The sequence below is a fragment of the Herpailurus yagouaroundi genome, unplaced genomic scaffold, assembly GCF_014898765.1.
Source record: "Herpailurus yagouaroundi ecotype Mexico unplaced genomic scaffold, PumYag 29, whole genome shotgun sequence".
Lineage (NCBI taxonomy): Eukaryota > Metazoa > Chordata > Mammalia > Carnivora > Felidae > Herpailurus > Herpailurus yagouaroundi.
In genome coordinates this window covers 106,125,863-106,147,903 of record NW_024412377.1, presented here as the reverse complement: position 1 = coordinate 106,147,903, position 22,041 = coordinate 106,125,863, and the positions used below count along the sequence as shown (strand labels likewise).

General features: G+C 42.3%; 1 protein-coding gene across 14 annotated transcripts in view; it reads left to right on the top strand.

Moving 5' to 3' along the window:
• MAST4 (microtubule associated serine/threonine kinase family member 4) overlaps positions 1-22,041 on the top strand; it is a 570,307-nt gene that overhangs the window by 390,621 nt on the left and 157,645 nt on the right. For 2 of the 14 annotated variants that reach the window (XM_040451777.1, XM_040451742.1), the window contains exon 1: positions 13,044-13,135. The exons of 11 other annotated variants lie outside the window; for them this stretch is intronic. In XM_040451777.1, the coding sequence (XP_040307711.1) occupies positions 13,044-13,135 (92 nt within the window). Of the gene's footprint in view, positions 1-12,469; positions 13,136-22,041 lie in introns of those variants that run through there. One more of the 14 variants, XM_040451740.1, reaches the window with a different exon arrangement.

Genomic DNA, 22,041 nt, shown 5'->3' with positions numbered 1-22,041 from the left:
GGCCCATATTTATGAAACATGACAAAGACTTCTTTTCCCCTCCCCCTCCAAAATTCTCCTTGTTTGGGTACTTGCATTAACTGTGGGGCTCAATCCACAGACCACATGGTGAGTGATGGATATTAGACCCATCTGGAACTTCCATTGCCTGTTTTATATTTTATAAGCATATCCTAAAATGCCCTTTGTAATTTGGTAGACTAGGCCAGAGCTCTCCAGTTAGGTAAATTACGTGCAAAAGGCTTTGCTCTCCATTAAAGTTGAAAGTAACAATGTGTCATTTTGGGTACCCGACAGACACCTGGCACGTCACTGAAGTGAAACTGTTCCCATTTCTGGGACAGAACCACTGAATGGATCTTTCTGAGCCATGAATTCCACAGTATTGTTTTGTTTTTTTTTAAGTTTCATTTATTTATTTTGAGAGAGAGTCGGTGTGAGTGGAGGAGGAGGGGAGGAGCAGAGAGAGAGAGAGAGAGAGAGAGAGAGAGAGAATCCCAAGCAGGCTGTGCACTGTTAGCACGGAGCCCAATATGGGGCTCGAACCCCTAAAACTGCAAGATCACGACCCGTCCACAGTATTGTTTTTAAAGCTGTGGTACTAGGCACTAACAGAGGATAAATAAAAGAAATTATTACTTTGCAGGGGAGAGAAAGGACTTGGATAATGTCACATGACACCCAAAATGCTCCCTGAGGATTATGTTTATCTTTTAGCCCCTAACAATTTACTGTCCAGTGTTTTTGAACAATTGAAGTTGTCCCTCCCTGAGCTGCCACCAGAGACAGCCTGGACCTTCCCACTTCTGTGTGTTTCCTTATCAACCAGTGTTATTTGAAGGGAATTGGAAGATGAGTTGGCAAGTCTGTGTGATGTAATAATGGAAAAAGTAACTAAAGATGAGGAAATACTGTTAAAATGTATGATGTATTTTAATGTATATTAAAACAACAATAACAGAAATGAAAGTAAAAAAAATCACTTACGATGAACCGTTTCCAGTTTTGCATGACATATACACATCTTTTTCTGTATGCACACACGTTTATGTGATACATAGTTATACTGCTGGGTATGCTACAACTCCTACCATAGTTACACTACTTCTGTTTTGTTTTTGTTTTTTTCAACACAGGATATTGCCATACTGTGACATAATTTATAAGGATGACTTTTGCTGGCTGCATAGTTAGTAAATAAGCCATCTACCCTTGAAGCCTGTGCGAACGATAAAACGGTGTCTACATCAGGGACTGAGAGCCCTTTCTACGCGAGGTTTTGAAGCTTCACTTCTATTTTTCTTTAATAAAGGGGCGTGGGGAGATGACTTGGTGGCCATTACTCTCGAGGAGCCTGTCTCCACATTCTGATTGGTATCATTCACTAAACATACCCCTGTAGTTGTAAGTGGGCTCTGCCCTATTCCTCATAACTTTCTCTAAAACTTTCAGTTCCCCTTCAAGTATAAACCCTGCTGGGTAGGAACATCATCACCATTATCCACAAAAATGTTAATTCTTAGATCCTCAGGTGGGTGTGGTTGACTGCAGAGTAAGAGCAAGATCAAAGTGTGGAAATGGGCATTTGCCAAAGAGGAAGAGAGGCACTAGGAGAAGAGACAAACAGATGAGCTGTGTCTGTTCCTCCTAAATGGGACGGAGGGTTTTGCTGGGCTAGTTGACATACCTGAGCCAGGAGCCCAGGCTGTGAGGTGGTGGCCCACAGGTTGCAGACCTTGAGCAGCTCTTTCGCGGTGCTCAGAATTCTCATCTATTCACTGCGGTGGGGTGGGGAGCAGTGTGTGTTGATCATGTCCCCAGAAGGATTGAATTTCCAGCCGTGGAAAAAGATCACCCTGTCCAAGTTTGGTTTTAGTCATCTTTTCAGAGGATACAGAGTAACACTGCACTTACTTCAGCCATGTTTGTTGAAAAGGATTGCAAAAAGCTAATAGTTGTTTTTTGGTTCATTTCTTTTTTTTTTTTTTTAATTTTTCAATGTTTATTTCCCAGAGAGAGAGAGAGAGAGAGAGAGAGCATGAGTGGAGAAGGGGCAGAGAGAGCGGGAGACACAGGACCTGAAGCAGACTCCAGGCTCTGAGCTGTCAGCACAGAGCCTGATGCAGGGCTTGAACTCACAAACTGTGAGATCATGACCTGAGCCGAAGTTGGTTGCTCAACCAACTGAGCCACCCAGATGCCCCGTTTTTTGGTTCATTTCTTAATGAATCATCAAAATCTGCCTAAAAACCACAGACTTAAATATTCATTGTTCTTTTTGTTTATCATCATGAAGATTGTCAGTAATGACAGTGCTTTAAAAGAAAAATCATCCAGCCAGTTGACAAAAGGCAGTATGGTTTTGGAAGCATCCCCCTAGGGCTTGTATGTAGAAGTTAAAAAGAAATAGAAAAACAACAGGTTCGTGTATGGTGGGTTTTTTTCTTAAACCTTACAAAATAATGTGCGTGCATCCATGAAATCTGCTGAGTATCTATGATGTACATAGAGGCATACACAGATGAATAGAAACTATCCTTGTACTCAGAGGGCTTAAAGCCTAGTGGAGAATTGGACATGTAAACAATTGTGCTCTAGTAAAAAGACTGGCATAAAAGAAGTGTTGGTATGTATAAAGTTCATTCGAGATCCAGGAGGAATAACTGTTAGGTCTGCAAGAGAAAGTCAGGCTGGCTTAGCTGGAGAGGTAACCTTACATCTCTCACTTGAAAGATGTGCAGAAGTTTTCCAGGCAGAGGAGACAGAAATTCTAAGAACAGGGAACAGGGTGTGCAAAGGCAATGAGGTATGGCACAGCTCCCGCATCTGGGGAGCTCACAGTAATTCAGTATTTCTGACATGTATGTGTTTTTTCTTTATTATTGGAGCATAAACCATAAGGGGGTGAGTGTCAAAGGATGAGGGGGGAGAGATAACAAGGGACTGTATTCATAAAGTATTCGACTTAAAGAGGTTTTGATTTCCCCATAAAGAACCTCTCAAACTCTAATGTGCATAAGATTCCTTGCCCGCCCTCCCCCCCCACCCCCCCTCCACACTTGGATGGAATGCAGATTCCTGGGCTTCATGCCCGGAAATCCTGAGTCACTGGGTGTGGAAAAGCCGCCTCAAATCTGCGTTTCTCATAAGCACTCCAGGTAATTCAATGATGGTCGGACAGAAACCGTACTTGAAGACACACTGCTAGAACAGTGGGGAACCACTGAATTTTCTTTCCCAGGAGAGACAGTAAAATGATTGTGAGCACAAGTCAGTGGTGGCTTTGGAGGAATAGATTGGAGTGGAGAGGGTGAGGATATTTTACTAACCCAGGTAAAGGGTGATGGAGGCCTTGACCAGGGGGCCGTTTGCAACGTGAAAATCTGCTGCTCTTTTATCATTTTATGTACTGTGAGAGCTTACCCAATTCACTTTGCTCTCATTTCTAATTTTCCCAACTAGTGTATTTTTGTAACATTTAAGTGAGATTTTTTTTCTACTCTCTTGAGTCTTCTATTTCTGTTGAGTACATGTCATCTGGCCTTATTTTTCTGTTATCATTGATGTATTAGCATTCTTTATCATTCTGTATGTCCTTCATTTCCTAAAACCCGCCTGTAGAGATCCTTCTTATTTCACATCCATAGATACTCCTCTGTCACCCATCTGCCACTATATTGGATGAGATGATTGACTGTTGCTACAGCTCTTAAAACTGGAATAACTTCTTTTTATTTATTTATTTATGTATTTCACATTTATTTGTTTTGGAGAGATATATAGAATATATAGATATATATTATAGATCTATATTATAGAATGTGGGGGGGAGGGGCAGAGAGAGAGGGAAACAGAGGATCCAAAGTGGGCTCTTTGCTGACAGCAGAGAGCCCAATGTGGGTCTCAAACTCACTAACTGTGAGATCATGACCTGAGCCAAAATCAAGAATCGGAACCTTAGCCAACTGAGTCACCCAGGTGCCCTGGAAGTTTTTTGATAACTACTAACTGGGATATAGTTGTCTCCTCTGATGTGTCTTAACAATATATTGGTTCAAAGAATATTTCTGTGGTTGGAACCAGAAACTTGGTCTCTGCCTTTCAGCCCTCACAGTCTAGCTGAGTAAAGACAGTAAAATCTGAGTTATCTAGCCTCATGGGAAATAACAAATTTGTGTTTGTTGGGGAGAGGGGAAAGGTAGTCTTAAATTACCTCTAATAGAATATTTTGAAATTAGGAACATCGTTTTATTTTCCTGCATACATGTGGACTAATATTAAAATAGGGCTCACTTTTTCAAAAGTAAATGATTTTTCTGAGCAATGAAAAAAGAAAGCCTTAATATACAGCACAATGAAGTGATTTTAGAATTCAGAACTGTCCCCAGAAAATGCAGTTTGACCAGTCTGCAAATAACACGTATATTTTACCAAAAACACAGCTCTGTATGGATTTATAACCGAGTCAGCTTTGAAAATACCCATTTGCCCAGTTGCCATAGACAGGTAAGGATTTATGTGTAGAAACAGTTATTTTTCATTTTTAGATTATGAAATCCTCTGAATAGGAAAGACTTCATTTTTAAAGCAATTTCAGTATTTCTAAGGTTTTAAGGCTTTTACATGTGCATTTTATTTTGTCAGAAGATGCCAATCCAATTTTAAGAAAAAGTCCTTGTCAAAGTGTATAGTTTTAAGTTCGTAAACTCTTCAAAGTATTCTAAAATTCGCAGGAACATGAAATTTCAGGCCATGGTAAAAAAGACTGTCAAATATATGGCTTCTGGGAATGGAGGTTTTTTTCCTAATTTAAAATAATAGGACTCATTGTTAAAATGTGTGTGTGTGTGTGTGTGTGTGTGTGTGTGTGTGTGTGTATACCCACACACATATATATATATGAATAAAACCATCCATAATTCTACACTTACAGATGGCCACTAAAAAGACTTTGTTTAGTTCTTTTTTATTCATATGCACTCACATATTATGAACAAATTATATCATAACCGCTCCATTTTGGGTGGCTTTCTTTACACATATTTCAGGAGAATTGCCCATTACCTATATTTTGCACATGTGGTCTTTGTTTCCGATGGCTACTGTAACAAATCATGACAAACTAAGTGGTTCAAAACATGTATTTATTTTTGTAGAGTTCTAGAGGTCACAAGTCTGAGATAGCTTCCCTGGGCCAAGATCCATGTATGTCCAGGGCCCAGCTTCCTCCAGAAACAGTAAGGTGGAATGTGTTTCCCTGACTTCTCCAGCTGCTTTCTAAAGCTACATTCTCCGCATTGCTTCCTCCACTTTTAAAGCCAGCAGGGTAGCATCTTGCTTGTGTCACACTGCCTTCTTCTCTAGTCAAAACTCTCTCCCCCTCCCTCTTATAAAGACACTTAGGATTACTTTTAGGGCCCACTCTCGTAATTAGGATCATCTCTCCATCTCAAGACCCTTAATTTAATCACATCTTCAAAATTCCTCTTGACATACAAGGTAACATATTCACAGGTCCCGGGGATTAGAACCTGGACGTCTTTGGAATCCATTATAGTCCATCTTTATTGGCTTTATAGTGTTTCATTTTATGGCTATTTCAGTTTTTACTAGCATTTGCCTTCATAAATTAACATTTATTAACATTATCAACACCATGTACCTTTGGGGTTTTTTTGCCCATCGTATGGTAAGGAATTCTGAGATTTATTTCCATATGCATGAATGTTTCTGTATATAGTTGATTGTATAAGTTCCAGGATGTCCGTTTATAGTTAAAATGTCTATCTGTATGTGTATATTATATGTATATTTTGTAGCAAACATACACATTTATATGTGTGTATCTGTGTATATGAGAAGTATGTGTTGGTGTGTGTGTTTCCATTCTCCGGATAGCTTTCTAGACAGTTGGCAGGGAGAACTTCTCTCCTTATGCTCTTAGCAGCATTGAGTAGGATCTTTATTTTAATCTTTGCCAATTAAGCGGGTAAAAAGATACGAGTGATGCTTTGAGTGCATTTTTATGAAATCTTATTAGATTGAACACTTCTCATTCTAAACACTATATTCCATGAATTAATAGTTATTTTAATAGCTTTATTAGCAGTGAAAATGACGTATAGTAATAGATGTAGATACTAAAGTTTGCTTGAGAACTTGGCTAAAATATTTTGTGTCTTAAGTTAAATAATAGCCTGTGATTTGTGGAAGAATTTGTATCAGCTTTGGCAATGGGATAAACTTTGGATTGTTAACAGAAGCGCATGGTTTCTACCTCTGTCTGTATATGCTCCTTATGTGGTACTTTGTTGGAAACTCTTAACTCTTACTTTAATGGGATAGTTTTCCATAACTTTAGATGTCTGACCTGGAAAAATACTCAAGAAAAAAAGAACTGATAAATTAACTTTAATCTTACATTACAGAAAGGTCTTAGTGTCAGCTACTAAAGGGCTAAATATAACTACCCTGACCCACTTAAACCAAATTGACACTTGTGATAATTGCACTGTAATTCATGCTCAGGAGCTGTATAAGAAATGATGAACCTTAGACCCAAGCTTCTGGGTCAAGAAACTCCAGGTCCTTGAAGTTAATTCCAGATTGAGAGACTATTACAATGATTAGTAACTGAGGGTCACTGTTACAGTCAAAAAGCATTTAGCATTTCATATAATCTAATTACATATATGTATATGTATACATACATATAGCTACATATGCATGGTCTCTATTTTCTGAGATTTTGAAATCTGTGACAGTAGACCTGCTTAACTGATACAGCATATATAGATAATGAAATGGACTCATGAAATTGAATAGGAATAGATCAAAAAAGCTTTTCCAAACATATACAAGCTGAATCTTCAAAATATCATGATTCTCTACCTGACTTTGCTATCAAATATCTTTCTAACCCTGAGCAAATCTTTTTTTCCTCTTCTCCTTTCTCTAACATTCATGTGAATGGGTGTATTGAGGATTTAAAGATGGAGGAGATACAGCCCCTTCCCTCTTACCCAAGGGGGAATGATCTGCAAATGAACAGAGATTTTGATGTGGTGGGAGAACCTTTTTTTCTGCAGAGGCTGTCAGGAACAGAGGCCATTAGAGGGATATTCAGCGTGGTGGGGTTAGGGAGCCTCAAAGGAAGGCCACCTAGAACAGGTGGCAAGAAGTTCGCTCTTAAAGTGAGATGGGAGTTAGCCTTCCGAGTTTGTCAGATGAGGGGGGGCTGATCTCCAAGACTCGTTCTCTGCTCTAAGATTGGATTGCTTAGTTCTATGAGGGGCCAGTACTGTGTGTCAGTTTTTAGTGGATCTTCGGGCCGCTGGTTTAGGATGGAGAAGACACACTGTTCTCTGGCTCCCTCCCACTCATCTCCTGTAGGATGACCCTTGCTGCCCTGTAAGGATGGTAGACCTTTTCTGTCCACGTCTATCCTGGAGCTCTGACAGACTAAGTATGCAGCTCCTCCCGGGATCTTCCCTTGCTTGAAAGCCAGAGGATGGAGGGCTAGGGTGACACGCTTGCAAGCAGTGATTATGACACCCAACCCCGTCCTCTGTGCTGGGCTGCCATCATGCATGTTCTCTTCCTCTTCTCTGTCTTACACATCAAGGAGTCCCTCGTTTGAACAGTACTTCATTGCTCATAATCATCTGTTCTCTCCTCTTGGGTTTTTGTAAGTTACTGGTTATTTCCTACATTTCCTGAGCCTGTGATTCTCCTGGGATCCAAGGAGTACCTGAGGAAAAATGTTAGGTTCTCTTCCCGTTCTAGCCACTCTTAACCCTGTCATTTGCTCTCTCAGACCTTGTCCTTCAACTCGCCCTTGGGGATTATGCAGTTCTCTGCCCAACCTGCCAGGAAACATAAATCAGTTTTATTGTGTTTCCTTTGGTTTATCTATTCACTTTATAAATGTCAATCTACCTTGAAATATTGTTTAAAGTTTTTTTTTTCATATTCCCAGGATAATGTAACCTTATTTATTATCTATCTCTTGGTGTTCAGCATTCAGACTTATACATACAAGTTAATTTTCATTTACCTTTTTATCTTCTTTCATAGTTTGGTAACATGAGCAAAAAAATGGTTTAATAACACTAATAGAGTTTTCTTTCAACATACTCCACATCTCTAGCTCCACCTTTAAGTTTTATTCCTTAAGATGTGCAGTGATTACAAGGATTGCTTATTCAGGATGGGCAATTTTCTCTTCACACTTCTACCCTTAAATTCACAAGACAGCATTTAGAAGCCAAAGTAGACCTGTAGGTGTGGACAGCAGTGGGGAAGGAGTCACTTCTAGGTGTTCTAAAGATGGGGATTCATAGAGGTCAAGTTTAGTTTATAGCACAGTCCCCAGACTAGGCCAAGATCAGGCAGAATACCTTTGGAAACTCACTATCGACACCACTTTTCATTGTGTCTTATCATTGGAATTGGCCTTGTGGCCAGAGTGTCAGTGCAGGGAGCCACTCACCTGCACTTGAAAGCTTAGTTTCCCACAGTGTTTAAGTTCAGGGGAGGCTCGAGGGATGTTATCTTCAACATTGTTCTATGTATGGTGGGAGAAAACCCTATTGCATGGACATGGGGCAGAGGGTGGGAAGCAGAAGGGAGAATTCAAGTCAATGAAAAAAACATGGAATTCTTTGTTTGGGGGGTTGGTGAACAGTGAAGAATTTGACCCATTCTTAAGTACTCATTTTATCCTAAGCCAGCATTTCAGTAGCATGACAAGGTTATTTTTCATTGTCATTTACCTTTCTTATAAAAACAATGACTGATAATATCATCTGATTAAGTGAATGAGCATTCTGGATCACAAAGCTTGTCCATTAATGTGTAGGCTTAGTTATTGTGCAATAAGTAGAAAATCTTGCTAAATATCTGTATATTGACTTAGACTGGCTGTAGTCTTAGGAATTTCCAATAATCTCAATTTCCTCTTAGTTCTTCACCCAGTTTTACTGCACTTGCAACTAAACTATACTCTAGTTTCTGCCCATGTAATTATTTTGTCTGTACAAAAATGTCAGTAGTTCTGACAATTTTAATTCTTGTGTTTGCTGACTGCATTATCTCCTGAATCATGAGTTCTCAAATCAAGTCAAACAGGTTAGAAGACAAGTTACACTTGAGCATCACACCTACTCTTATCTTAAATGAATGTGGGAATGTATCAGCCACTTTCTCTGTATTAAGTAGTTCATTTCTGGCTCCTCACGCATTTTGCCTGTTTTTATTTTTTTTCATTTTGGATACAACCCACATTTTCCCAAGCCTTTTAAGTGCAAAAACTGTGTTAAAGTATATGTAGTTTAAAAAAATTATGTTTTTTCCCATCCCTTTGAGAATTTTCAGGGTGGGTTACTCAGAATGTATAGGGTGGAGACTGTAATGACATCTGCTCATAGGCCAGGATATTTGCCATTCAGTCAAGAGAAGAAAAATATGTTTTATGCACTTATTTACCCATGTAAGTTATCATTGTTGCTCAAATACCTGGGATTTTCAGGAAGAATAGAATGCAAGAGTTGAGAAGTAGAGAATCATGAGGTCTTGCAACCATCCAGAACTTGATGTCTGTTCACTGTATCTCCTTCAGGTTACCTCTACTCAGACACCTTTATAGGAGGTCCTTTCTTGTTTTTTTCAGTCTTCTTCATCTTCAGATCCAAAGAGTCTTCTGCATTGTTAATTCAGTATTCAAGGACAGTTGTCAAGCTCCCTAAATTTTCTCTTTCTGCACTTTCAACACAGAGTTTCTTCAACATGTAATTTATTATTTTTTTTTTAACTTTAGAGAGAGAGATAGAGAGACAGTGTGAGTGGGGGAGAGGCAGAGAAAGAGGGAGAAGAGAGAATCCCAACCAGGCTCCGCACTGCCAGCATAGAGCCGGATGCAGGGTTGGAACTCACAATCTGTGAGATCACGACCTGAGCTGAAGTCGGCTGCCCAACTGACTGAGCCACCCAGGTGCCCCTAATGATGACATTTCTTAGAGTGATGTTAAGACATAAGGAATGTTAGTACTTCTCTTTTCAGTTACAGAATATAGATAAAAATTAATAAGAGAAATTCTTTAGAGCTTCATTCTCTTAAAGTATCTTCATGGAATTCTTAAGAAGTTGAGATTCTTTGAAAAAAAATCAATTGACCTGCTATCACTAATCATTTTAGGGCATCTTAAGGGAAACATAGATACCAAAGCATCTGAAGTGTCTCCATTCAAAAAGCATTTATTAACTGCTTGTATAAATCAGGAACTGTCAGATTTTGGGAATATAGAAATCAGTAACACATGACTTCAGCCTTGAAGAATTCACAGACTCATATGGAAGATGGAAGACCGTAGTGAACAGGCACTTACCATACAATGTGACCAGCACTGCATAGAGGCATGTTGAAGCCACCACCATAACAGAGGGCATGGTGTGGGGTGTCCTCTGCTCTGTTCCCATTCCTTTTAGTATTGTATTCTGTTAACTTCTGTGTATTGCTAACATTTATATACATTGTGTTCTGAACACTGCTTACAAGGCCTTATGTATGCCCTCTCATTTATGGTAATCTCAGAGGTTGTCCTATCCTGAACCCCCAAAAATGGGGAAAATGGGCAGAAATTAAGTGACTTGCCTCAAGTCATAGTAATTGTTGGATCCAGAATTCAGACCCGAGGTTGTTGCTCTTAACCAATGGTCTATCCTACCATTCTAAGAGGGAGACATAATTACAAGCAGTAGTTCTCACCCAGGGGTGATCTTGCCCCCAAAGAACATTTGGCAAAGTCTACAGACATTTTTGATTGTTACAATCTGTGAGTAGGGGGTGGAAGGCGGGATGCTGCCTAAAGTCTTCCGGTATACAACACAACCCCCCAAACAAAGCGTTATCCAGCCTAAAATGTCCAAGTACTGAGGTGGAGAAATTGCTTTGGAGCTTGGTAGTTTGTGTCAGCCTTTAAAAATACTCTTTTAGGGGCGCCTGGGTGGCTCAGTCACTTAAGCATCTGACTTTGGCTCAGTGGTTGGTGAGTTTCTTCCCCCCCCCCCCCCCAAGTCAGGCTCTGTGCTGACAGCTCAGAGCTTGGAGCTGCTTCAGATTCTGTGTCTCCCTCTCTCTCTCTGCCCCTCCCGCACTCGTGCTTTGTCTGTCAAATACAAATAAACATTAAAGAAATTTTTTTAAATACCCTTTTAAATCCTTAAAAGCCTGTTTTTAAAGTGTGGAGCAAAAAATACTGAATCAAGTTCCTAAGTATCTGGTGAAGTGAATTTTGTCACTTGTTAAATTGAGAAAAACATTGCCTTCTTTGTCTACCTTAGTAGATTTCAAGGATCTGAGGAGCCTCAGTGAGAATTTCAAAAGATGATGCATAAGAAAGCCCTATACAACAATGATCAGAAATTGCTAGAGTCCTTGGGGTGAAACTATTTCTGGGAGTGACAAGAATTAGATAGGATCCCAGAGTGCACTCCTGTTGTCTGTTTACAACTCCCTTGTCAGCTGACCTCTCTTACCTTGTCACTCTGCTATTTAGGTAAGCAAGTTTGTCTGCAACTTGCTTAACCATTTTTTGAGTCTTTTTTTTTTTTTTTTTTTTACTAAAATCTTGTTTTAAAATTTACTATCTCTCACCGTATTACGCCAATTTAAGGCAGCTAATTTAAATTTTTTTTTTCTTTTGTATAGACTTTTACACAAGCATTTGCCTGTTAGGGGAGTTATTTGAACACCATGCCTTTCTTCCAGATGAACAACAGGAACGTTGATTTCATCTTCCTTTCAAGTTCTAACACATGTGGCAGGAAAATAACTCTAGCATTTGTTGACTAAGTGCCAGGGAGCGTCTGTACAGGTAGGAGCTGGCCATTCCCTGGATTTGTTGCAGTCCGCGAAGCCAACAGCTGTGCCTGTCGTAACTCATCAACTGGATGTAAACTCATAAATCCAGTTGACTGGGGTTTTAGGTGAGTGTGGCCTCCCCTTGGCGTGCTTTTCCTACAAACAGCGTCCGGGTGAAGAGTAATTACTGACTTCCTAGGAGTGTTTTCATGGTGATCCATTCTGCCGTGAATCACAGACCAGCCCTCAGGTGCGCCCAGCGCTCACCTCGGCGGGTGCGGGCCGCGGCTGGATTGATTGATTGATTTGGGGGGAATGATCCAACTGCGGCTGCGGGCCGGGGGCGCGGCGCGGGCCTGAAGATGCTGGGGTCCGGGGTGCTCCGGGGCTCGCGCACGGGTCCCCACCCCACCCCACCCCCAAGCCTGCCCCCTTTCCCATGAGGCCCAGCTCCCGGGGGAGGGTCTGCCGGTGGGGAAGGGGCCCCGGCCCAGCCCCTGCCGGCGGAGGCCGCACAAAGGTGCCCTGTTCAAGTTCGCCTATAGGCCCGCTCTCTGCAAGTGCTTTTAAGTTTCCTTTTTTTCCGAAGGGGGAGAAGAGGCGCTTTTTCCATTTCACTTCTTTTCCTTGTATGTAGATACCAAAAGGAAACACGGCACTGGGCATGTTCGGATGTTGAATGGTTTGCTGATAAGCAGCAGCCTCCCGGAACCGAAGCCTTAAAATAGTCGTCGCCCTCCCCTCCCACCCCCCGCAGGAGCTGCAAATGGTATCTGCCAAACAGATGACAAAGTACCTTGGACTGAATCACACACAGACAGCATTTTGTGCCGAACGCACGGCCCAACTCTTGTAATTACTGTTTATAGCTGCCCAGGGCTGACCAGGAGAGGGCAAACCCGAGAGGAAATAAGTTTCCTGAGCCTTGGAGAAATGGCTGTGTGTTAATTAAAGGCTAGGGGTACTTCTCAGACAGGCTCCAAGTTCTTGAGATCACAGTTCACAGCACGTTTCCTCTGGAGGGAGTGAGTAGATAATTGGGATTTTTTTTTTCTTTTTGTTTTTGTCTTTTTTCTTTTTTTTTTTCTTTTTCCGTTCTCCAACCCCCCCCCCCCCCCCGCCTCCTCCCTCCCTGGTCTGGCCTTATGGCCTTGAACCCGCAGTGAATTGAAGAGAGAACGAAATGGATATGTCTGACCCCAATTTTTGGACTGTGCTCTCAAACTTTACTTTGCCTCATTTGAGGAGTGGGAACAGGCTTCGGCGAACACAAAGGTAAAAACCGCGGGGATACTTTGCCTGGAGAAGGGAGTGTGTTGGCTTTGGAGGCGGCCAGACTGCCTTAACAGCTGGGGTTCTGTTTAGACGGTGGCAGTTTGAAAAGTTTCTGCCCTGCCAGGGGGCCACTGTTTCAGGTATTCTGTCATCCTCGTGGATTTCCTGGGTAATCCCGATGGCCTGTACTTCCAGAGTTGTTCTCCTTTTGAAATGTGGTTCAGGAGGGGAAGGGTTGTGAGTTGAGGGGAGAGAAATAGAGGAGGAAGATACTTTGTCTCTCTCATGGGATCTTTTCCAGCTCTTTCCTTCACCCAGACGTCCGAGGACGCTTCTGCTGCTTTTTGTAGAGCTTCTCAGATGTTACCTTCTAGTAAAGACTTGACCTTTATAAGGTGCAGATGTGCAATGCAAAGAAAGCTCAAGTTAGCCTGTTTCCTATTGTCTGTTTAAAAGAGACAGGTCTGCGTAACTTTGCCGTTGTTGTTTGTTTGTTTGTTCTTGTTGGTTTGCTGACATTTATTCCGAATACAGGTTGGCCTTTTCAGTTGGTAAAATACCTGACAGAATAGGTGGAGGCAAAGACAATTTTAAAACCAGGATGAAGCTGGTGGCAAAAGTGAAAGGCAGTTCCGAGATTGAGAGGAGATGATTTTAAAGGAAGTGTTTCTCTTCTGTGCCTTGTGTCCGGCACAGAAAGGTGGCATCGTTGTGGTTTTAGAGGGGCATACCTTCTGAGTTGCTTAAATGTAGATTCTTAGTTTTTCTTCCAAACTTGACTTGGACATACACATGCTCATATCTGCGTAAGAGCAGCGGTGCGGTCAAATAAACAGGATGCTGGCTATCAGATTTGGAGCTTCTGAATCTCTGGGCTCCAGTGTCTCAGGAACACAAGAAAATGGTGTGCTCTGTTGTTACATCTATAGCATCTTGTAGTATAAGTTCTGGTACCTAATACTTTGGAAAACTTTGGAAGGTTCCCATGGTATTTCTTAGATTTCAGAAGCATCCTGGAATACTCACAAGTGTCGTGTTTTGTATATGCGCATGCACACACACACATATAAAACACACACGTGTATGTCTGATACTGAGTAGATTTTAAAGTCATACTACCTTTAATGCAACTTGAACAGAGTTGGTACCAATAAACCGTGTGAGATTCTCAAGTTGTGCCATTTACGTAAGGTAGCTCTGCTTTTCTTATTCTGCTATATATATATTCAGAGACCTTATCTTTTGGTGTTGGTCATTTTCGTTCGAGACGTATCATCCATGCATCTCTCCCCCAGCAGAATAAACACAAGTAGTTAGTTGATGAGATAATGCTGTCTGTGAATAAGACCACCACTTTCATGGCAGTAAAGTCTGTAACTTCTTACCTTTTCAGTTTGTCGAGTGCCCTTAAGTATGCCCGAGTGGTTTAGTCCTGGCTATGATGCAAGCTGTACTCTCACCTGGAGCCGCTTCTAGAGAGCAGTCTGCTCTGATGTCACACCTGTGTGTCTGAGTCTGAAAAGCAGCTGGGGCCTCTAGCCATCTACCTGTTGATAATACTATTGAGCAAATTCTCAGGCCAGTCTGACCCTGACTTTCCAGCCCAGGGGATTCTAGTTCCAGCCCAGAACACGCCAATTCAGACAGCTCACACGGGCAGAGAGCCCACATTCTGAAGTCACTTAGGTTCTTCCCAGCAAAATGGGAGAGTGTGGGAGGGCTTTCTCTACTCCTTAAGTCATAGACCCGTTTTTTTCAGTTCAGGGAAACAGAAAAGGGGATGGATTTTCTTCCCTCCCTTCTATTAGTGTAGGTTGTCACAGCCCGTCTGTTACTGGGGATTTCCAGGATTCCCAGAGTTTGCACATATGTGTCTTGAAGATCCTGTCTACACACATCTACTTATTATTGGTCTCAAAGACCGGCACTACTTTATATTTATTATGGAGATTGACAGACTTGAAGGGCAGGTGTCTTCCGGTCCAGGGCGATGTATGTAGTTGTTGCATTCTCTTATTATACAGTGATCAGTTCCAGCTCTGTGTCCTTCCCTAAGGACATGTAGCATATGCTTACAGTGGGACTCTTCCCATTCTGTGACCTCCCTTCCCTGCTCTAAATCCTGTCTCCTCCTCCAACCCCCACATTAACCCCATTCCTCAGCTGGCTCATCAGGTTCCCTAAATCTGTCCTTTCAAAAAGACCTCGCCATCCTCAGGTTGTCCTTTAGCCAGTCTCATTGTGGGTGCGCCTGGTGTTCAGGTGAGGACCCCTTGCCCTCACACTCAGGTCATGTGCCTTAGCCCTGGGCATATCTCTGTGGCGCAAGCCGAGCTTTTCTGAACACTTGTCGACTTGGTCTGATGGATCATTCATTTTACGTGTTTTTCCTAGCTACTTGTTCTGATTAATTCGGTAACTTCGGGAACCTCATCCTAACCTTTTCTTTAATATCAGCTTCTTGCATCTATCAGAGACTGAAATCCAGCTTGGGGCATGTGAATGAACATCTTAGAGCTCTTTGGGATGGGATGTTTATACCACTCAGACAAAAGAAGGAGAAGGCGAATGGTTTCCCATTCTCGCCTTAAGTCTGTATTGTATGGGCCCTTGTCATCATGGAAGCCTTTTTGGTTTGCTCCATTACATTTGCCTTGCCAGTTCAGCATGGCTTGGTTTGCTCTGTCAGAGGGAAACTTTGAAGTTTTGAAACTGGGCCTGCCTGGGCCTGTAACTTCTAACTCCCTGAGTTCTTGCACAGAGGATCCTGCAGACCTAATCCCGGGCCTAGACTGTTACACAGTATTGATGAACTGACAGCCTGAATTCCTTATCCTGAATCCCAAAGACAATTTATTCTTCCCTTCCTTCTTTTTTGTCTTGACTGTGACGGACAGCACTTGTCTGGGTGCACACTGACTTTGTCTATGTTTTGCCATAAAGCTCACATATTCCATTGGAAACTGTGTGTTTTTTTGTCACGCCGTTTTCATTTTAAGGGAAATTTTTTTCTTTTAATTTTATGAAAATTTTTATAAATATTCTGTAAAGTCTTAAGCCCTTCAAAATGTCTTTACTTCCTCTTGCCTTGCTGTCAAATTCTTTGATCGCAAGTGACACTGTCTTAAGGTTTATACTTCTAGGGAAGTTTTGCCCGGAAAATACCTCCTAGCTTCTGCCAGTAAACTACTAGCAAATCAAATCTAGCACTGTATAAAAACAATTATTCATCATGACCTGTTGGTCCCAGGTCTATGCACAGGTGGTTCAACACCAGAAAATCAATCAATGGAATCCATCACATAAATAAGCTAAGTAAGCATTATCACAGGATCACAGAAAAATCCATTACTCACTCATATGACAAAAACTCTCAGGAAACCAGGCATAGAGGGCCACTTCCTCAAGTCGATGAAGAATATCTACTTAACACAGCAGTCCTCCCTAATCTGTGGTTCCACTTGGTGCAGTTACCTGTGGTCAGCCACAGTCCCAAAGCAGATGATAGCGGCCGAACACTGGGTCACGATGCTTACATCATTCGCCTGACTTCATCTCCTCGCATAGACACTTTGTACATCATCCCGAGAAGAAGGGTGAATACAGTGTAATAAAGTTTGAGAGACAGGCCATATTCGCCTAATGTTGATTACACTATGTTATAATTATTTTATTATTAGTTACCGTTGTTAATCTCTTACTGTGCCAAATTTATGAACTTTATTTTGGATGTAGAAGAAAATGGTGTATATAGGGTTCGGTACTCTTTGGCATCTTTTGGGCTTCTTCTGGGGAGTTTGAAACATATCCCTGTGAATAAAGGGAACGGCCATAGTGAGACACTGGAAGTTTCCCTTGCTGAGATCAGGTAGAAGGCAAAGATGTCCCATCTCATCAAGCACTCCTTTTCAACCAGACGCAGTTTCTTTTTTGATCTCCTCTTTCCCTTTCTCATTTCCTCAAGGCTGACTCAGTACAGCCATTCACCTGCTGCTTTGAGGGACCGAAATCTACAGCTGCTTCATGTTACCACTGATGTCGATGACCTTTTTCCCCTGTTGGATTAAAAACTTTTGTGGGGAAGAAGATCAGGCTTCTCTTTGATTTATATCACATATGTAAAGAGAGGGCTACCATTGATTTATAAGTATTGCTGCTCAGTTTTTGAGGTGCGACTTTAGTCTTGATGATACACAGTCTAGAGAATCTAGAAGATACTCAATTTTTAACCTTAATGGTCAGAAATCTGTCATGTTTTCATTGGGCTGACCTCATGCTATCCAAATCTCAATGACACCTAAATCGAGTGTCATTGTCCATGCCAATAAGCACCTTGTGACTCAGTTAATCATTTGGAACAAGTTTCCTAATGTATTTTGCAAGAACCCATGGGCTAAAAGTTGCTTTGGGGTTTTTTTTTGTTTTTTCTTTACTTAAAAGTTGTGTACTTTATTATTTCTCAATTTTATTCTTTCATTTTTTTTTAACGTACATCCAAGTTAGTGGGCATATAGTGCAACAATGATTTCAGGAGTAGATTCCTTAATGCCCCTTACCCATTTAGCCCATTCCCCCCCCCCCCCCCACCCCCTCTAGTAACCCTCTGTTCTCCATATTTAAGAGTCTTTTATGTTTTGTCCCCCTCCCTGTTTTTATATTATTTTTGCTTCCCTTCCCTTATATTCATCTGTTTTGTCTCTTAAAGTCCTCATATGAGTGAAGTCATATGATATTTGTCTTTCTCTGACTAATTTCGCTTAGCATAATACCCTCTAGTTCCATCCGTGTAGTTGCAAATGTTTTTTTTTTTAATGTTTTCTTTCTTTCGTTTTATTTTTTTTCTGAATTCATATTACTCAGCAGTTGCTCCGAACAGCAGGTACATTCAGGGATCTTTAACTGCTGAATGTATTGAATTTTTATGTATGCTTCATCTTCCTTTCAGAAACATCTGTAGTGTTTGGTGAGTTTTTCTTTTTGTTTTCGTCATGAATATGTGTCTCTAAAGAGTATGAAGAATACACTTCTCTCTTGTCCTGACATGTGGGGTATTAGTGAATTTGTACCCACCCCTTTTATGGAAAGTCCCATTAAATCCACATTTACTGAGCATCTGTTGTGTGCCTGGGCACCCCAAGCTGAGTCATAGAATTGCCTTCAATGAGGACATGCAAATGAATCATTGCAAACCAGGGCAATAGAGAAGTATTTATAAGGTACATATAAGCTATAGGAGTGGCCAGTGGGGAAGAGAGACTTTGGTCTCAAGGAGCCAAAGGAGAAGCCATATGGAAAAGACAATACCTCAGGGAGGTTTTGAAGGATAGGTTTCTTCTATTTATCAGACCGAAGGACAGGGCCATCCCAAAGGGCAAAAGAAATGGTGTGTATGAAGGCACAGTGGCCTTAGTAGCAGAGTTCAAGGGACTATACATAGCTCAATATTGCTGGAGCATAAAAAACCAGAAGCATAACTCAGTATTGTTGATGCATAAAGTTTGCAGAGGCAATACAGTATACCACAGTGGTGAAGAGGGTTGATCTAGAAGCCAGTTCACCTGGGTTTGAATGAGATTGGGCAAGTTCACTGGACTAGAGTTGCTCCATCTATAAACCAGGGACAGGTAAATTACTTACAGGATTGTTGTAAGGAGTAAAATATGCTCATATGAGTAAAATGTCTAACACAATGACTGGCACATAAAAACTCTCAGTAGATACTCAGTATTCACATTGTTTCTATCGTTACAACAAGGGGATGAGTAGTGGGTGATCAGGCTAAGGATGAGAGTTGAGGCACTTGCTGTTTGTGGGAGCTTGCTTGGCCTTTACCCAAAAGGACGAAGGCCTATCTGGCAGCTTTGGGGATTTTAGGTCTGTGAGAGGAGGGTGGGACCTGGAAACCAATGAATGAGTCATTGCAGTAGCCTACCGAAAAGGTTATGCAGGCCTGAGGAAGGAATACGGTGAGATTATGACTTTGAGAGAGACGAAGGGTATCAAGTTGATAAAAATTGATGAACGAACGGCTCTGAGAGACCAGGAAACGTTGCATAGTGGCCCTGGGGATTGTGACCTGGGAGATGAAGGAACTACCTTTACAAAGAGGCGTGGGGGAAGGGAAGACCAAAGAACTTGTACTCATCTCTTCGATCCCCAGAAGCCTGATTAATCTAATTTATTGAGCATCTAATGTGTGCTGAATGTAAGGAAGTGTTCCTTCCTTCACTCAGCCAATATTCACAGCACCAATATCTTGGGCTGGGCAAGGACTATAGTGGTGAACAAGACAGAGTGCTTGGGCCTTGCAAATAAACAAGCATCTAAATAAATCAATTGTCCAATGGTGATCAGTGTTCCAAAGGCTTATAAGTAAGTGCTGAGAAGAGAGAGTAACAGTGTGGGGGGCTGCTTTAGATCATGTGGTCAGGGAGTGTCTTTTGAGGAGGCAGATAAAACTGAACAGGAGACCTAAAAACCGTGAAGGAGCCATTGGTGGGAAGCATTTGGGATTGGCATCTGGGAATGGCAAAGGCTCTGAGGCAGGAAACAAAGATCCCTAGACAGGCCATTGGGGGTGTGGGTTCAGGGCACCAGGGAGGCTGGACCAGAAATAATAAGCTTGAGAGTCATCATTAGGGCCATCCGAAAAATATGGTAGATCAATCTGTGGGAGAATAAGGTTGCTCCATTTAAGGAGTGGGCAGAGATTCAGATAGGTACAGGTACAGAGACTTGGAGGAGAATCTGGAGTGTTCTCATGGAGCTCCAGCGAGGAGGACAGGCAGCAGTGTCACTGCACAGAGAGACAGCAGGAACATGTGCCTTGTGTCTGACAATGGGGAAGGCATGGGCGACCTCAGCACCAAGAGCAGAGGCAGTGACAGGGTGGGGGTGGGGCTGGGGCTGAGGCCCAGGAGCCAGGAAATAGTAGTCAAGTGAGGAATCGCAGACCATGGGTGGTAACCACTCTCTGCGGGTAGCTACCTACAGCAGTGACACATCATCCTGTCCCAGCTCCTGCACATTCACAGCTGGCCCGGCAGCTCTGTTCCCTGAATCATATCCCCTTACTCACTGTTGCTCATTTTATTGTCTGCCTCATCGCCCAAATGGGCAATGACAGTTTCCTTTTCACCACCTCTCTGGAAGCTCAGGCTCTGTCCACAGCCTTATGAGTACCTCGTCACTTACCACTCTTGCTTCACCTCACAGGCTCTGAGTGCCCGAAGCTCCCTCCCCCTGCCCCCACCACTTTGTCTTTTCCAGAGCTTGAGCTCTGACTCTCCCCGAAGTGTGTTCCTCTGGAGGCTGAAACCTGGTTCACTCACTGGCTTCCTCTCATCCTGTCCATGCCTGACCTGCAGGCGTGGCCCCTCCCCGAGTCTCTGCACCCCTTTCCTCCCACTCGGAGCTCTGCCCAGGCCTGTTTCATCAGTGCTTCCTTTCATCCCTCTCCTTTCTTCAAGCTCCAGACTGTGTTCTCTGCCTGCTGGATGGGACTGCCTGTCACTGCAGGACTCACCCTTTGGTCTGCCCCTCAGGGTTAGCTCCCACATTGGTAGCATTCCTTGAGACCCTCCCTCGGTGGATCCTCCTCCCCCAACCTAATAAGGCATCCCCTTAGGGAAGAGCAGAAAGCCAAGTCCCCAGGCCAGGAACAGTCAGCAGCTGTCCGAGTGGTACCTGGGGAGATCCTGGCCACCCCACGCCACAGCAGTCTGTGTGTCCTGTACTCTAGTAAAGTTTACCACATACAAAGGATGTGAGCAGGAATATGCACATGTCGAAAATAACGCTTTTATTCTCTAGTGTGAAGCTTTCAATAGGAGATTGCAGACTGTTTTGCTCCTTGAATAGGAAGGTCTTTGGGGGTTGAGAGGGTGGGATAAAGAAGAGAGGAGGAAATAAATGAGATGGGTGTGTGTGTGTGAGAGAGAGAGAGTGCAAAAGGAGGATTTAAAAATTAGTTCTTTAAAAATAAACCATTATAATATAGAGTCTGTGCTCCATGGGCAGGCATGGGCTATTCATTGCTAGAACTTGTCAGCACTGGGAGGAGTATATCACCCAAGTTCACAGGGTAGAACATTATATGCTTTTATGGCTTTGCTTGGTTCTCTTTACACTTAGATACTGTTACCAGAAGCCTAGGTGATGTCTTTAAAACAAGAGAATCGTACACCTCAAGATGGAGAATATCTGCCTTCTGGGCTAAGAACGGAGAGGTGCTGGGGTTAGGAAGTCCCTATGTGGAAATGGGTCCTAGAGGAGAAAACTTGGAATAGGACTCCTGCATGATTTGGGAGACTGGAAAGAGGCTGATTTCTCCAGGAGATTAAGACTGGAAGTCCCGAGTCCCCGCCTCACCCCCATACACACCCATCTTGTGTGAGTGAGCACGCACAAGCTATTTTAATCTGAGCTGTCTTTACGACATGTAACCTAGTCATTTGGGAGTGACGTCATGGTAACTGAGTAATCCCTTTGAAAGTTAAGTGGTAGAGCCAAGATATTAAAATAGTCCTGGGGCTACCTGGATGAAAGTGGGCACAGGGTGTGTATAAATCCACTTATTAGAGGCGCAATCTCTATCAGTGGAAGTCTTGAGTATATAATAGCAAACTGGGTTTTTGTGGTACGTGGGACATTGTGTAACTTGAAAGATCTCTAAATAGAAGTTCCCATGATCGTTAACACTTAGGTTCTGGTACTTTATTTTCTTTTCCTCTGTCCTGGTAATCAGGAAAGTTCCCTTGTGGACTTGTTTGTAAATTCTGAAAATGTTGACCCGAAACCTCATTAATAGAACAAGAAGATCTGCAGGAGGTTTAACGACATTAATGGCCATTGGACATGCTTATTAGAGAAGGTAGTTATGCCAAAATCAGACTGAAACATCATAT